This window comes from Bufo gargarizans, chromosome 1 (genome assembly GCF_014858855.1).
Source record: "Bufo gargarizans isolate SCDJY-AF-19 chromosome 1, ASM1485885v1, whole genome shotgun sequence".
NCBI classification, from domain to species: Eukaryota; Metazoa; Chordata; class Amphibia; order Anura; family Bufonidae; genus Bufo; species Bufo gargarizans.
The window spans coordinates 750011322-750028906 of NC_058080.1; the positions used below are offsets into that span (position 1 = coordinate 750011322).

Genomic DNA, 17585 nt, shown 5'->3' on the forward strand with positions numbered 1-17585 from the left:
CAGAGCCTCCCCCTCACCCCCTGATACATGAGCAGAAGATCCTAGAACTCACCCACAAGATGATGGAGCTGCTGACTGGAGAGGTGACACTGCTGGGAATGCTGGGAAATTCTCCAGTAACAGCACTGGAGGGGTCTGGGTGATGATGGTGTCATTGTGTTCTCAGGTTCCTATAAGGTGTCAGGATGTCACTGTCTATTTCTCCATGGAGGAGTGGGAGTATATAGAAGGACACAAGGATCTGTACAAGGAGGCGATGATGGAGGAGCACCAGCCTCTTATATCCCAAGGTAAGAGAAGTCATGTCCAGTGTGTACACGTGTGTGCAGTGACATGTAATGGAGGAGCACCAGCCTCTTATATCACAAGGTAAGAGCCGTCATGTCCAGTGTGTACACGTGTGTGCAGTGACATGTAGTGAGGGACATGAACATGTGGAGTCACTGTGGGTAGAGATACATTGAGCTAAAAACAATAATAAATTACTAATAGGAGTTTACTATAAACCACCTAATATACCAGAGTCCACAGAAAATCTACTACTAAACGAGAGACAAGGCGGCAAATCATAATGAGGTGGTTATTATGGGGGACTTCAACTACCCAGATATAGACTGGGAAACTGAAACTTGTATATCTCATAAAGGAAACAGGTTCTTGGCAATAACCAAAGACATTTACCTCTCCCAACTAGTTTACGACCCGACTAGAGGAACGGCCATACTGGACTTAGTATTAACCAATAGGCCTGACAGAACAACAGATGTGCAGGTTGGGGGACACCTGGGAAATAGTGACCATAAAGTAATAATCTCCCAATTATCATTCAAAAGAGCGTTTCTACAGGGAGGAACAAAAATACCAAACTTCAAAAAAGCAAAATCTAGCCAAGAGCGGCCATAGGCCTAACTAACTGGGACAAAGTCCTCAAAAATAAAAATACAGCCACAAACTAGGATATCTTTAAAAGCATCCTAAAATCTCATTGTGAGTGGTACATACCGTATGGGAATAAAAGGTTAAGGAACAAAAATAAACCAATGTGGATAAACAGAACTGTAAATAAAGCAATAAATGAAAAAAAGAAAGCATATAAAACACTAAAACAGGAGGGTAGCACGGAAGCACTGAAAAACTATAAGGAAAAAAATAGAACATGTAAAAAACAAATAAAAGCGGCCAAACTAGAAACCGAGAGATTAATTGCCAAAGAGAGAGTAAAACTAACCCTAAAATGTTCTTCAATTATATAAATGTTAAAAAGTATAAATCTGAAGGTGTCGGCCCGTTAAAGAGTAATGAGGGGGGAGTCGCAGAGAGCGACGAGGAGAAAGCAAAGCTGTTAATTTTTTTTTTCTCCACTGTATTCACTGAGGAAAATAAACTGTCAGATGAAATGCTGAATGTAAAAATAAATTCCCCATTAAAAGTGTCCTGTCTGACCCAGGAAGAAGTACAACAGCGACTTAAAAAGACTAAAATAGACAAATCGCCAGGACCAGATGGCATACACCCCCGTATCCTAAGGGAATTAAGTAATGTCATAGCCAGACCCTTATTTCTGATATTTGCAGATTCTATACTGACAAGGAATGTCCCACAGGATTGGCGCATAGCAAATGTGGTGCCAATATTCAAAAAGGGTCCAAAAACAGAGCCCGGAAACTATAGGCCGGTAAGTTTAACATCTGTCGTAGGTAAATGTTTGAAGGTTTTCTAGGAGATGCTATCTTATGAAAATAAGCAAATAATGCCGTATCAGCATGGCTTCATGAGGGATCGGTCATGTCAAACTATGTCAACAAAATGTCTGTATGTGGGTAAGTAACTGGCTCAGTGATAGAAAACAGAGGGTGGTTATTAATAGTATACACTCAGATTGGGTCACTGTCACTAGTGGGGTACCTCAGGGGTCAGTACTGGAGGGGTCACTGTCACTAGTGGGGTACCACAGGGGTCAGTACTGGAGGGGTCACTGTCACTAGTGGGGTACCACAGGGGTCAGTACTGGAGGGGTCACTGTCACTAGTGGGGTACCACAGGGGTCAGTATTGGGCCCTATTCTCTTCAATATATCTATTAATGATCTTGTAGAAGGCTTGCGCAGTAAAATATACATTTTTTCAGATGACACTAAACTGTGTAAAGTAATTAACACGGAAGAGGACAGTATACTGTATATAGACTACAGAGGAGAGTATACTACTACAGATGGATCTGGATAGATTGGAGGCTTGGGCAGAGAAGTGGCAGATGAGGTTTAACACTGACAAATGTAAGGTTATGCACCTAGGAAAGAATAATGCAAGTCAACTGTACATACTAAATGGTAAAACACTGGGTAACACTGACATTGAAAAGGATCTAGGAATTTTAATAAACAGCAAACTAAGCTGTAGAAACCAGTGTCAGGCAGCTGCTGCCAAGGCCAATAAGATAATGGGTTGCATCAAAAGGGGCATAGATGCCCGTGATGAGAACATAGTCCTACCACTTTACAAATCGCTAGTCAGACCACACATGGAGTACTGTGTACAGTTCTGGGCTCCTGTGAACAAGGCAGACATAGCATAGCTGGAGGGGGTTCAGAAGAGGGCAACTAAAGTAATAACTGGAATGCGGCAACTACAGTACCCTGAAAGATTATCAAAATTAGGGTTATTCACTTTAGAAAAAAGACGACTCAGGGGAGATCTAATAACTATGTATAAATATATCAGAGGTCAGTACAGAGATCTCTCCCATCATCTATTTGTCCCCAAGACTGTGACGAGGTGACATCCTCTGTGTCTGGAGGAAAGAAGGTTTGTACACAAACATAGAAGAGGATTCTTTACGGTAAGAGCAGTGAGACTATGGAGCTCTCTGCCTGAGGAGGTGGTGATGGTGAGTACAATAAAGGAATTCAGGAGGGGCCTGGATGTATTTCTGGAGCGTAATAATATTACAGGCTAAAGCTACAAGAGAGGGGTCGTTGATTCAGGGAGTTATTCTGATGCCTGATTGGAGTCGGGCAGGGATTTTTTTCCCCCTAAAGTGAGGAAAATTGGCTTCTACCTCACATATTTTTTTTTGCCTTCCTCTGGATCAACTTGCAGGATAACAGGCCGAACTGGATGGACAGATGTATTTTTTCGGCCTTATGTACTATGTTACTATGTAATGGAGGAGCACCAGTATATTATATCACAAGGTAAGACCCGTCATGTGCAGTGTATACACGTGTGTGCAGTGACATGATATATAACTGTGCAAGCCTTCTACAAGATCATTAATAAATATATTGAAGAGAATAGGGCCCAATACTGACCCCTGAAGGTACTCCACTAGTGACAGTGACCCAATCTGAGTGTGTACCGTTAATAACCACCCTCTGTTTTCTATCCCTCAGCCAGTTACTTACCCACATACAGACGTTTTCTCCCAGTCCAAGCCTTCTCATTTTATATACTAACCTTTTATGTGGTACAGTGTCAAATGCTTTGGAGAAGTCCAGATATACGACATCCATTGATTCGCCGCTGTCAAGTCTAGAACTTACCTCCTCATAGAAACTGATTCAATTAGTTTGGCATGACTGATCCCTCATGAAGCCATGCTGATATGGCGTTATTTGCTTATTTCCGTTGAGTTGCTCTAACATAGCATCTCTCAGAAAACCTTCAAACTGTTTACCCACAACAGATGTTAAACTTACCGACCTATAGTTTCTGGGCTCTGTTTTTGGACCCTTTTTGAATATTGGCACCACATTTGCTCTGCGCCAATCCTGTGGAACATTTCCTGTCAGTATAGAGTCCTTAAATATCAGAAATAAGGGTCTGGCTATGACATTACTTAATTTTCTTAGGATACGGGGGTCTATGCCATCTGGTTCCGGCGATTTGTGTATTTTTATCTTTTTAAGAAGCCGCTGTACTTCTTCCTGGGTCAGACAGGGCACTTTTAATAGGGAATTTACTTTTACATTCTTCATTTCATCTGACTGTTTTTTTTCCCCTCAGTGAATACAGTGGAGAAATTTTTTTTTTATTAGCTTTGCTTTCTCCTCATTGGTGTCTGCAACTCCCCCCTCATCACTCTGTAAAGGGCCAGCACCTTCAGATTTATAGTTTAGTTTTACTCTCTTTGGCAATGAATCTCTCAGTCTCTAATTTGGCTGCTTTTATTATTATTTTTACTTATTCCATTTTTTTCTTTATATTTTTCTCATGCTTCCTTGCTCCCCTCCTGTTTTAGATTTAAATGTTTTCTTTTTTGTCATTTATTGCTTTCTTTACAATTCTATTTATCCACATTTTTTTTTTTTTCCTTTAACCTTTTATTCCCATAAGGTATGTGCCTCTCACAATTAGAGTTTAGGATGTTTTGAAGTTTGGTATTTTTGTTCCTCCCTGAATAAACACTCTTTTAATGACAATTGGAAGGTTATCTCTTTATGGTCACTATTTCCCAGGTGTCTCCCAACCTGCACGTCTGTTGTTCTGTTAGGCCTATTGGTTAATACTAAGTCCAGTATGGCCGTCCCTCTAGTCGGATCCTGAAACAGTTGGGAAAGGTAATTGTCTTTGGTTGTTGCCAAGAACCTGTTTCCTTTATAGGATGTACAGGTTTCAGTTTCACAGTCTAGATCTGGGTAGTTAATGTCCCCCATAATGACGACCTCATGATTTGCCGCCTCGTTTATTTTGTTTAGTAGTAGATTTTCTGTGGACTGTGTTTATTCAGTGGCTTATAGTAAACTCCTATTTGTGGTAGGAGCTCATCGAGGAACAGAGTAGGCATGCCTAGGTACTGCCCTGAACCAAACTGGCTGGAGTGTGCCCAGTGCCAGTGACGAGGTAAGGCCTAGATAAGTGGGCCACCCAGGAGGAGTGAATGAAAAGGGGATGGGAGGGAGGGGCAAAGAACGGGCGCCCTCCTGCTTGCACCAGAGGGGTTAAATAGGGTAGTCGCTCCACCCACAATTACAGGCTGCACGCAGCCTTAACTATTTGTGGTAGGAGCTCATCGAGGAACAGAGTAGGCATGCCTAGGTACTGCCCTGAACCAAACTGGCTGGAGTGTGCCCAGTGCCAGTGACGAGGTAAGGCCTAGATAAGTGGGCAAAGAGAACCGGCCCGGAGTAGGGTGCAATGTATTAATGGAGCATCATGGAACCCATAAAGCCCAAAGAACGAAAGGCTCTGACAATCTCAACTCGCGGATTGTTATTGTACCTAGCGTAGCAGGACGACCGCTAACGACCCACTTGCGGGTGACGTGTGCCGGTACCTGATGATTGGATGCCGCGGAAGCGGCCCCTACGCGAGAGGAGTGCCCGGATACTGTGCTAGGGTTGAACCCCAACCCTGCCGTCAAGGTGCGGACATTGGAGGCAACTGGGCCGAAAAGGAGGCCTACCGTTAATTGGGAATAACGGGTCGTCTAACGTGGGAGACTGGAGTGAGGCCAGAAGCTCTTGGAGCGCCTTGACGGGACACCAACAGGTGGCCGTAGGGAAGAACTCTACCTCGGTGGGAGGACCAGCCTGATTGGACTCGGTGGCTGGGATGGACCGAATGAAGTGGACCGAATGCCAGGCGAGATGTCGCCTGAGCAGGGTCGCTCGGTTGACCGTGCCGCAGGTGAACTCCCCGGGTCTAAGAGCCCATAGAACCCTAGGTACATGGCTGCTTTGGTGATGATGCTTGCTGATTGCCCACGGGGAGACCGTCTAGGGCTACCTGTCAACCTTCGGAAGCTCGCCTGACACTGGTTGTCTACGCACCTGGACCGCCGCGCACACCCTGAGGGTGGCTTTGATGGCCTGATATGAATGGATTTGGCAGAGGGGTCGCCGAGCATCCAATGGTGTTGAATGCCGGCCAATGCAGCTTGATGGTGTTGAATGACAGGAGGCGGTGCGTGTGGCAATGGGCTATGAAAGCCACTGGATACTGCTGGAAACCCTGAGTGTTCCAGGCAAATATCTCGGATCCTGAGCGATTCAGGCAACTGCGTACCACCTGAGGGAGAAAAGACCTGAGCGATTCAGGCAAATGCGAACCACCTGTGGGAAAAGACCTGAGCGATTCAGGGGATATGTAACCTGAGTGAATCAGGAAAACACACAACCTGGAAATACCGCCAACCTGAAGACAGGAAACAACCTGAGTGATTCCGGAAAATACGTAACCTGGGTGAATCAGGAAGACATACCACCTGGAGATACCGGCAACCTGAAAGACAGGAAAATACAAAACCTGAGCGATTCAGGGAAATGTAAAACCTGAGTGACTTGGGCACACACATAACCCGAACGACCCAGGAACATGAACCCGGGCGATTCTGGAAACATAAACCCGAGGAAGTCAGGTAAACACATGAACCCGAGCGACCCAGGGGAATGCATGGACCCGAGCGATCCAGGAAACACGTAAAACCCGCGCGACTCCGGGAATTAGACCTGGGTAAATGGGCAAAAACGTGCATTTTGAGCTAAACCGGGAAATGCATGGAACCTGAAAATCAGAAGGAAACAGAAATGAACATGGTATAGAAAGGATCGCAACCTAACCGAATCAACGGACAGCGCTGTCAACTCTCCGGCGATACTGAAGACCTAGGAATGGTGGCTCGTGATAAATGAAGGAAGGCTCTGAGCTGCGGAGAAGCGTTACGCCGCCACTCGGCTGGAACTTACCTGAAACCCGGCACAGTGGAGTGACCGGGCATGGAGGAGCTCTGCGATATAACTGAGGATGAATCGACATTCCAGTGGCCTGAGGCCCTGCTTACAAAAATAAGCTTGTGTCGGTACGAGACCCGGAGAGAGGTGCGATCTGGTGGCACTGGAAAGAGGCGATGGAGAACCGGGATGCAGCCTGGGCGTCATGGCCAATTGCTGGGTGACCCTGGACAGCCAGCATCAGAGCCCGAAGTTGCGCCGTATGCAACAAACCTGCGGAAACAAAAATCCAGACACAGGACACGAATCGGGTAACCAGGAATCAGCCGGACGTTGCTGAACAAATCCCTCAGTGTTACAGGCTGAAGCATGACGGACATGAAGATGACGGACATCTGGGAGGGTCGGGCAGTACCTGAATCTGGTTGGACCTGGCCACTACCTACTCCCTGGGAGAGCCGGGAAAAACAGAAGCCTAAATGAATCAGGCCAACCTGACCTGCGTGAATCAGGGGAATACAAAACCAGACTGTTCAGGAAAATATGCAACCTGGGAACAACCGACCTGGAAGAGGAAGGAAAACAAAACCCGAATCAGGGAGAACATGGCACCCGAGCGATTTCAGGGAAATACATGATACCCGAGCGATTCAGGGGATACATGAAACCCGAGCGAATCAGGGAGCATACCACCCCCGAGTGATTCAGGGAACACACTAACCCGAGCGATTCAGGGGACCTTACCCCTAAGTGACTAAGGGAGGCATAACACCAGAGCGATTCAGGGACCTGACCCCTGAGTCACTTAGGGAAAAATAACACATGCGATTTTTGGGAACATGGCACCTGAATTGGAGAAACATAACCCTGAGAGATTCAGGGAAAACATGACACATGCAGTTCTTGGGTAAAATGACACCTGCAATCTGGAGAAAACTCGACGCCTGAGCGAATCAGGGAAGACAAAACCTGAAAGATTCATGGAAGACATGACACCTGTGATTCCGGGAACATGACCCCTGCGACCTGAGGAAAACATGACCCCTGAGTGATTCAGGGATCTGGGAAGACATAATACCTGAGTGATTCAGGGAAAACCTGACACTTGGGTGATTCAGGGAAGACATTACACCTGAGCGATTCAGGGAAGACATTACACCTGAGCGATTCAGGGAAGACATTACACCTGAGCGATTCAGGGAAGACATTACCCCTGAGCGATTCAGGGAAGACATTACCCCTGAGCGATTCAGGGAAGACATTACCCCTGAGCGATTCAGGGAAGACATTACCCCTGAGCGATTCAGGGAAGACATTACCCCTGAGCGATTCAGGGAAGACATTACCCCTGAGCGATTCAGGGAAGACATTACCCCTGAGCGATTCAGGGAAGACATTACACCTGAGCTCTGGTGGCCGAGGCCCTGTTCATGTGAAGAATAAGCTGTGTTTGGACCGATACCCGGCGAGGGATGCCAACAGCTAGCCCCTCATGCAGCGAAAGGGTGCGTGACCCTGACCCATACGAACCTGGACCGGAACCGCGCCCGAGTGACTCAGGGAACACATGACACCCGGGTTTATACTGCACATGACACCTGACCAGCACGGGGAACACATGACCCCCGAACGAACAGGGAACCCATGACCCCCGAACGCACAGGAAACACAAGACGCCCGGCCAACCAAGGGGATCCATGACACCTGAGCGAACAGGGAACACATGTCCCCCGAACGAACAAGGGACACATGACCCCCGGGTGACCCAGTGAACACGTAACACCAACACGAAGCCGGGCGGACACCGTACCTGAATGACTTGAGGGAAAACATGATATCTGAGCGATTCAGGGAAGACATTAACGCCAGAGCGAATCAGGGCAGATACCACCTGAGTGAACCAGAAAGACATTACACCTGAGTGACCCAGAGAAGACATTACACCTGAGCGATTCAGGGAAGACATTACCCCTGAGCGATTCAGGGAAGACATTACACCTGAGCGATTCAGGGAAGACATTACACCTGAGCGATTCAGGGAAGACATTACACCTGAGCGATTCAGGGAGACATTACACCTGAGCGATTCAGGGAGACATTACACCTGAGCGATTCAGGGAGACATTACACCTGAGCGTTTCAGGGCAGACATTACACCTGGGCGATTCAGGGAAGACATTACACCTGGGCGATTCAGGGAAGCCATTTACACCTGAGCGTTTCAGGGAAGCCATTTACACCTGAGCGATTCAAGGAAGACCTTTACACCTGAGTGATGCGGGGAAGACACTATACCTGAGTGATTTGGGGAAGACATGACACCTGGGCAATACCGGAAAACGTCACCTTGAGTGATTCAGGGACAACATGCATCTGAGCGGTTTAGGGACGACTTAACACCTGAGCAATTCAGGGAATACGTTACACCTGAGCGAATTCCGGGCGACATTACACCTGAGCGAATCAGGGAACCAGTGAGACCTGGAGGTGACCGGAAGACATGACATCTGAGTGGATCGGGAAACATAAGATATTTGGGCGGTATCAGGAAAGACGTTATACCTGAGCGATTCAGGGAAGATGGAACCCCTGGATGACTTGAGGCTGCCGCACCACCGCAAGGCCGCAGGGAACCTGACCCCTAACCTAAGGAATACGACAGCCTCAAGATGATGAACGCAATGGCGTGATTGGCAGGAGCCCAGGGTGACCGGGCCTGCAGTTGGCATTAATCCAAGATTCCCCCTTTTTTTTTTTCAGCAGTGCGGGGTTTAACGGGCAGCATGCCAACAGCAGGCAGTCAGCCGGCGACACATTCGCACGGAGAAGCGGTGTCCCCTGAAGACCGGGCGGCAGTGCCGCTGGTCCTGCCGCTCGGGACCCCACACTGGGAACATAGGCAGGAAAGATGGCACGAACGCCATGACGCTAACCTACCCTTGCAGGCACCACCACCCAGAACCAGCCGACAGAAGATAGCCACCGATCAGAAGGTACAACCAAAGTACATACACCCAGTGTTGTGGAAACAGGATTGATGTCAACATGATTATACGTACAAATTGCATGCAAGCTACATGACTTCAGGTAGGCTTGCAGGCGTCTGCCAGGAATTGCCGGCAGCGCCAAAACCAGCATGCATACCTGTGGAGCCATCCCCGCCTGCCCCCCTCGCTCTCGCCCAGCTGCGCCACACCAACTGCGGCGCATGCGCCGGAGGGCCCAGTACCTGGAGGGGGGGAGGCGTCAGGGCGATGCACGCTGCGGCAGCAGTCGCGATGCCGGGAGTCAGCGCGGAGCTACAGACCGGGCTGAAATGGGGGAACACAAAGTGCCGGTGGCAGGCGCACCTGCCCGGGCCGCAGAGCGGTGATACTTGCGGGAGGCAATGCGGCTGGCTGCACGACCCGAGATGTGGAGTGACGACAAGACAGAAGACGCGACCGGAAGTGACGTCAGGGACAGGTGCTGCAAAGGCAAAGAACGGGCGCCCTCCTGCTTGCACCAGAGGGGTTAAATAGGGTAGTCGCTCCACCCACAATTACAGGCTGCACGCAGCCTTAACTATTAGTATATTTTTTTATTTTTTTTTACTTCTACCCACGGTGACTCCACATGTTCATGCCCCTCACTTATATTTTCCCATAGTGTGGGCTTTAGACAGGACTTTACATAAAGGCAGACCCCTCCCCCTTTCCTGTTTTAACGATCATTTCTAAACAGATTGTAACCCTGTATGTTAACTGCCCAGTCATAGCTATCATCCAGCCATGTCTCAGTTATTCCTCCTCACACATGTCACAACCAGACAGCTGAGAAGCTCTGACAGAGGCCTTTCAGAACCTCCTCCTTGAGTTTCTGTGTTGTGGTATTCAGCTCCTCCTCTCGTTAGCCTCTCTCAGCTGTCATGTGTTGGACTAATTGCTTCCCTTTAAATTCCTCCCCAGAAGGCTTTTCTGGGCGGCTTATACTACTTCCTGGAGTGTGTGTGCATGCTGACTCTGTTCTCCTGTTTGCTTCAAAGCTAAGTGTTGTACCTTTTATCTGTTATTTTCTGTTTGCTGGATCCCAGGTGACCCTGACTCCCTCCGTATCTTGTGTAGGGAGCCGGTGGTCGTGTCCCCTCACTATTGTAGGGTGCTCAGGGCTTTATAGTCAAGGGCCCAGATTCAAGAAGCACTTGCGCGGGAACAAGTGTGATTTGCGCCGCGCAAGTACTGATTTGCTCCTATGCAAATTTGCGGCTGATTCTGTAAACCAGTTAAGCCTGAAAAGCGGCCATTTTCCCGCGCACGCAGCCTAGCTGTTCCTGCGCAATTTTCGTGCAATTTTGCACGGGGTGTAAGTTGCGCCTTCATGGAATTCCCTCAGCGAATATGCAAATTAGGTACTGCCGATGATTCAGAAACATGCGCGTGTGATGCGCATCTTGCGCTGGAAGCGTGCAAGCTTTTTTCCCAGGGTGACCGAGCCTGCAGTTGGCATTAATCCAGGATTCCCCCTTTTTTTTTTCGAGTCCTGCCGCTCGGGACCCCACACTGGGAACATAGGCAGGAAAGATGGCATGAACGCCATGACGCTAACCTACCCTTGCAGGCACCACCACCCAGAACCAGCCGACAGAAGATAGCCACCGATCGGAAGGTCCAAACCAAAGTACATACACCCAGTGTTGTGGAAACAGGATTGATATCAACATGATTATACGTACAAATTGCATGCAAGCTACATGACTTCAGGTAGGCTTGCAGGCGTCTGCCAGGAATTGCCGGGCAGCGCCAAAACCATTACCCCAGCATGCATACCTGTGGAGCCGTCCCCGCCTGCCCCCCTCGCTCTCGCCCAGCTGCGCCGCACCAACTGCGGCGCATGCGCCGGAGGGCCCAGTACCTGGAGGGGGGGAGGCGTCAGGGCGATGCACGCTGCGGCAGCAGTCGCGATGCCGGGAGTCAGCGCCGAGCTACAGACCGGGCTGAAAAGGGGGAACACAAAGTGCCGGTGGCAGGCGCACCTGCCCGGGCCGCAGAGCGGTGATACTTGCGGGAGGCAATGCGGGAGGCAATGCGGCTGGCTGCACGACCCGAGATGTGGAGTGACGACAAGACAGAAGACTCGACCGGAAGTGACGTCAGGCACAGGTGCTGCAAAGGCAAAGAACGGGCGCCCTCCTGCTTGCACCAGAGGGGTTAAATAGGGTAGTCGCTCCACCCACAATTACAGGCTGCACGCAGCCTTAACTATTAGTATATTTTTTTATTTTTTTTTACTTCTACCCACGGTGACTCCACATGTTCATGCCCCTCACTTATATTTTCCCATAGTGTGGGCTTTAGACAGGACTTTACATAAAGGCAGACCCCTCCCCCTTTCCTGTTTTAACGATCATTTCTAAACAGATTGTAACCCTGTATGTTAACTGCCCAGTCATAGCTATCATCCAGCCATGTCTCAGTTATTCCTCCTCACACATGTCACAACCAGACAGCTGAGAAGCTCTGACAGAGGCCTTTCAGAACCTCCTCCTTGAGTTTCTGTGTTGTGGTATTCAGCTCCTCCTCTCGTTAGCCTCTCTCAGCTGTCATGTGTTGGACTAATTGCTTCCCTTTAAATTCCTCCCCAGAAGGCTTTTCTGGGCGGCTTATACTACTTCCTGGAGTGTGTGTGCATGCTGACTCTGTTCTCCTGTTTGCTTCAAAGCTAAGTGTTGTACCTTTTATCTGTTATTTTCTGTTTGCTGGATCCCAGGTGACCCTGACTCCCTCCGTATCTTGTGTAGGGAGCCGGTGGTCGTGTCCCCTCACTATTGTAGGGTGCTCAGGGCTTTATAGTCAAGGGCCCAGATTCAAGAAGCACTTGCGCGGGAACAAGTGTGATTTGCGCCGCGCAAGTACTGATTTGCTCCTATGCAAATTTGCGGCTGATTCTGTAAACCAGTTAAGCCTGAAAAGCGGCCATTTTCCCGCGCACGCAGCCTAGCTGTTCCTGCGCAATTTTCGTGCAATTTTGCACGGGGTGTAAGTTGCGCCTTCATGGAATTCCCTCAGCGAATATGCAAATTAGGTACTGCCGATGATTCAGAAACATGCGCGTGTGATGCGCATCTTGCGCTGGAAGCGTGCAAGCTTTTTTCCCTGGGCAAACTTGCTCCTGTTAAAAGCAGGGGCAAGTTAGCAAAAGATGGCCAAATGTCTCATATCATTTAATTTCTTCTGGATGTCATCCCAGGTACGCACTTCATTACCCAGGGCATTGATGTCCAGGGCAATGGCTTCATATATAGCCCTCCTTTGGGCAATGGTGGTGTTTGCCCGCTGGGCACCATATAGGACTTCCTTATGCTGCTGGAGTGCAGCAATCAGGATGTCCATCTCTGCAGCCACAAAGTTGGCCTTCCTTATTTTGGTCCCTTTGGGAGGTGCCATGTCTTGCAAAAGGGCTGAATTTCCTTGCTCAGGGGGGGGTAGGAAAAAGCAGGATGAAATTCAGCAAAGAACCTGCGCAAGTCTGCTCCTATTTATTTGCTCAGTGCAAGCAGCTGAGCAGGATTTGCCCTGAAATTATGCTAGCAAACCTCTGCTGAGCCGAAAATTCCTCATTTACATAGGGGCACACCCACTTTGACTTGCACGGCCTTGCGCCCTCAGCTTTGCCTTAAACAGGAGCAAATTAAATGAACAAACGATTCCTGAATCAGGTGGCAATTTGGCAAAATTGCTCCAGCGCAGAGAAATTCAGCTGAGCGGCTCAGGTGTAAGTAATGGGCAAATCTACCTGAATCTGGGCCAAGGTTCGTGGATATGCAAACCTCCACCATTCGGATCTTTGCATAGGCTGAGCAGCCAGGGAAAGTGCCAGGTCTTCTGCAGGGGTCTCCCTTGGTTCCTTAGTTTTTGGATCCAGCGAGTCGTTTATACATGTTGCTTTGCCTTGTTTCCTGTACACCGTCCGTGACAACACATCACTAATTCCAGTTCACCAGTTTCATTAGTCAGGCTTCTGGCATTAGTATACATACAGTTGAGAGGTTTGTGTATATTTTTTTACCCTACACCTTTTCTTGTAAACTGTTCTAGTCCCTCCGGAAGCGCCAGGAAGACAACACACCTTGCAACATTTATGGCATAGTGATGGCAGCAGCTCAGGAACTGAGCCCCATAATCCGCTTGGTGCTTTAATATGCTGTGCAATACATTTACTGCATGGTGTAGTAAGGGGTCAAAGAATATAACTCATCACAAAAAATGCCCTCATACAGCTACATCGACAGAAAAAAAAAAGTTGTGATGTGATAATGAAAATACAAAAAAAAAGATTGGTCAATAAATGACAACCAGGCTTGGTGGTGTACTCCAGTCTTCAGCTGCATGATTATCAGGAAGCTCCGATGTCACATGTGATTATTGTACAGACACAGACGTCCCGGTGATGGTGACCTGCACTCACAGGACACTTCATTAGCTCCACCTTCTTAATCCTTGATATGACCCTCTTTCCCCTTAGAACACCCTGAGTTCTTAGTGTAATGGACCCAACATTGTGCTGGAAACCTTTATTCCAGATCCTGATTGATGACCTCACTCTGTCTAGTCTACTACATCCTAAAGATGTCTATAAACCTGAGATCTGGTGCGGCCATTAGACTATACAGACCACATTGTCATGTCTGTAAATTCAGCATGAGACGTGTGCTTTACCTCATGGCACATTATCTTGTTATATAGCTAGTTCAGTACTCTGTCATGGGTGCAACTGTAATCTGTATGCCCACTGCACTGCACAACTAATGAGCCAGTGGGAGATGCAGTAGAGCGGACAGTGATCTCTCACATCTCCTGGCGGCTTGTAAGTTATTCAGCGCATTTTATTTTTAACTGTCTGCCATAACAGTAACCTCCACAGTGCTTTGCCCTTTTAATAGTGACCTCCACAGCCCCCCGTTTTTTTAACTGTGACCTCCAGAGCGCCGCCTCCTTAACGGTGACCATCACAGAGCCCCACCCCCTTAATAATGACCTATAACAGTGAAAACCTGGTGTAAAACTGTGGGTATGTCAATGAGGCGAAGAGTGAAGGACCTAGAAGTTTCTTTATGCTAATAAGGGGAATGTGACCGTATGTATGTCCGGATATGACCGGATATTGGCTCATACGGGTCATGTGATGATGCCATATTTGCATTTCTTGGGAATATCTCAAGTACTGTACGACTGCTAAGACCTTTATGAAAGCCTTCCAGACAGCCAAAGTACCTACTGTATGTGTCAAATTCATTGTACAATGATTCAGGGGTTTGGATGCCTATAAAGGACAGAGAGACAAACATTGATTTTTATAATATAGATACAGTATATGGACAGTTTTAGCTACATATAAGGGAATGAGTAAGGTTCATCAGCAGTGATTGAGGATGGTCTGCACTCCTCATTAGCAGTTTTTTTTTATAAAAAAAAAGTACAAAATCAACAAATACAGTATATTGCAAAAAATAAACAGATTCACTTGCCCTATACATTTAAGAAAATTAAATTAAATGATCCTTGTGCTTTAAGCTATAGCTACGTTTTATGGCATGGATTTTTATACTGAATCCACCAGCTTCATCGGGTCTGAGAGATCTATTGTGTGTTGAGAAATGTGGAGAAGGATCCTTTTTAAGTTAATTTGTTGCATTAACATGATGCCGACTCAGCACGGAAGGGCGAAAGGTGTTGTGAGAAGGTAGCCTAGATTGTAAGACATGGTCAGGTTATTTAAATTTGAGTTATGTTTGTGGTTACCGGAAGTAGACTTGAATAAAAAAAATTGTAACCAAAATCAAGAGTGGATTAAAAATGGATGACTTGTACCTGTAGTTTCTGCTGGATCAATTTCCAGCCTAATAGGAACGTTATAGGTTTGTCTACACTGTAGTTTTTTCAATTCCAATTTTTGTCTTCACAGAAAATCCCAGTAAAAATTGTATTGGAAATGTTATATTATCACTAAATTCTAAAGCAGAAGATGAAGATACCATGCAGCATTCTTTAGGAGAAACTCTCATTACCCTTAATGTACATCCAGGACTTCACAGAACAGATGTATCTTATAATCTCCCTAATCATGAGGAACCTCTAGGGGGTAAAAGATTTCAGTGTGGTAAAGAGTTCAGTAAAAGATCAAGACTTTCTACACACAAAAGAATTCTCCCAGGGAAAAAACCATACTCCTGTGCAGAAAGTGGAAAGCACTTCAGAAAGAAATCATATCTTGTTAGACATGAAATAAATCACACAGAAGACAAGCCGTACTCCTGTTCAGAATGTGGGAAGTGCTTTACAGAAAAATCAAGTCTTGTTACACATGAGAAAAGTCACACAGGAGAGAAACCGTATTCATGCTCAGAATGTGAGAAATGCTTTAATAGTAAATTACATCTTGTTATACATCAGACAAGTCACACAGGGGAGAAGCCATATTCCTGTTCAGAATGTTTTAAGGGCTTTTCAATAAAATCAAGTCTTGTTAGACATAAGAAAATTCACAAATCAGAGAAGCCATACTCCTGCTCAGAATGTGGTAAATGGTTTACAGAGAAATCACAACTTGTGAGACATGAGAAAAATCACACAGGAGAGAAACCATATTCATGTTCAGAATGTGGGAAATGTTTTACAGCTAAATCAATTCTTGCTACACATGAGAGATATCACATAGGAGAAAAACAATATTCATGTTCAGAATGTGGGAAATGTTTTACATGGAAATCAGATCTTGTTAGACATGAGAGAATTCACACAGGAGAAAAACCGTTTTTATGTTCCGAATGTGGGAAATGTTTTACCGATAAATCAACCCTTGTCGCACATTGGAGAACTCACACAGGAGAGAAACCATATTCATGTCCAGAATGTGTGAAATGTTTTTTAAAAAAATCGAATTTTGTTACACATTGGAGAACTCACACAGGAGAAAAGCCATATTCATGTTCAGAATGTGGAAAATGTTTTACAGATAGATCCCATCTTGTTAGACATGAAATAAGTCACACAGGAGAGAAGCCATATTCATGTCCAGAATGTGGGGAATGTTTTACTAGTAAAATCAAACTTAAGGATCATCAGAAATGCCACACAGGAGAGAAGCTGTTTTGATGTTTTATATATTGAAAATGTTTTGTAAGGAAAACAAATTCTATAACTCATCAGCTCAGAAGAAACCTTATTATTTTTTGGGAATATAGGAAATACTGTAAGAGCAAAAAGAAATGTTAACCCCAGTTATTCACAGACAGGTAAGTAACTGGGGCTACATAGCAACATGTGTACCCAACAGCAAGAAAAGTTGCACAATGTGTCTGCAACTTGACAAATCGGCAAAAATCTGCCAAATTGCAAAACTGTCACAGTCAAGTTGCACTGGCACCTGACTTGTATTGTGTTCTATGATGGCAAAGTCGCATATTACCTGCAACCACATATCCAAGTGTCGTGGCATATAGCGTGTCACATTGTGACCATTTGGCAATCAATAGATGCAGTGTGACAATGCGACATTGTGATTTTCATACCACATAACGTATGTGGACATATTATTATTTCATCTTTATTCAAACAGTTTTTACAGATAAAATAAACTCTTCTATTTTCTCCACGACAGCGTCACCATTGTCACTGACAGAGTTTGTCTTCTTGGCTCATATTATACTTTCTCCTAGCAATGTGACCTTCATTGCTCCTACAGACTAACCCTCCTTAGTGATATTGGTGGCATTATGACTATATCACTGATTTATCTGATCGTGTGATATTTATTTGGTCGACGAATTGTGATAATTAACCCCATATGTACATTCCTGCGGTTTGATGGTAAACCTATCTAGATACTGGAGCTGAGTGATATATTGCTGGTGGGAATCACTTGTGATGTCACATCTGTT

General features: G+C 46.4%; 1 protein-coding gene across 1 annotated transcript; it reads left to right on the plus strand.

The window, feature by feature from the left end:
* Window positions 1-242: 242 nt before the first annotated feature.
* On the plus strand, window positions 243-17289 carry LOC122925090 (oocyte zinc finger protein XlCOF6.1-like). Its single transcript, XM_044276607.1, has 2 exons — window positions 243-290; window positions 15611-17289. The coding sequence occupies exons 1-2, from the start codon at window positions 257-259 to the stop codon at window positions 16798-16800; spliced, it is 1224 nt and encodes a 407-aa protein (XP_044132542.1). The 5' UTR covers window positions 243-256; the 3' UTR covers window positions 16801-17289.
* The last annotated feature ends 296 nt before the right edge of the window (window positions 17290-17585 follow it).

Excerpts from the sequence above, each read along its gene's own strand:
- LOC122925090 (XM_044276607.1), top strand. The coding sequence starts at position 257 with ATGATGGAGGAGCACCAGCCTCTTATATCCCAAG. Across the intron at positions 291-15,610 it reads CCAGCCTCTTATATCCCAAG|AAAATCCCAGTAAAAATTGT; the intron begins GTAAGAGAAGTC and ends TTGTCTTCACAG.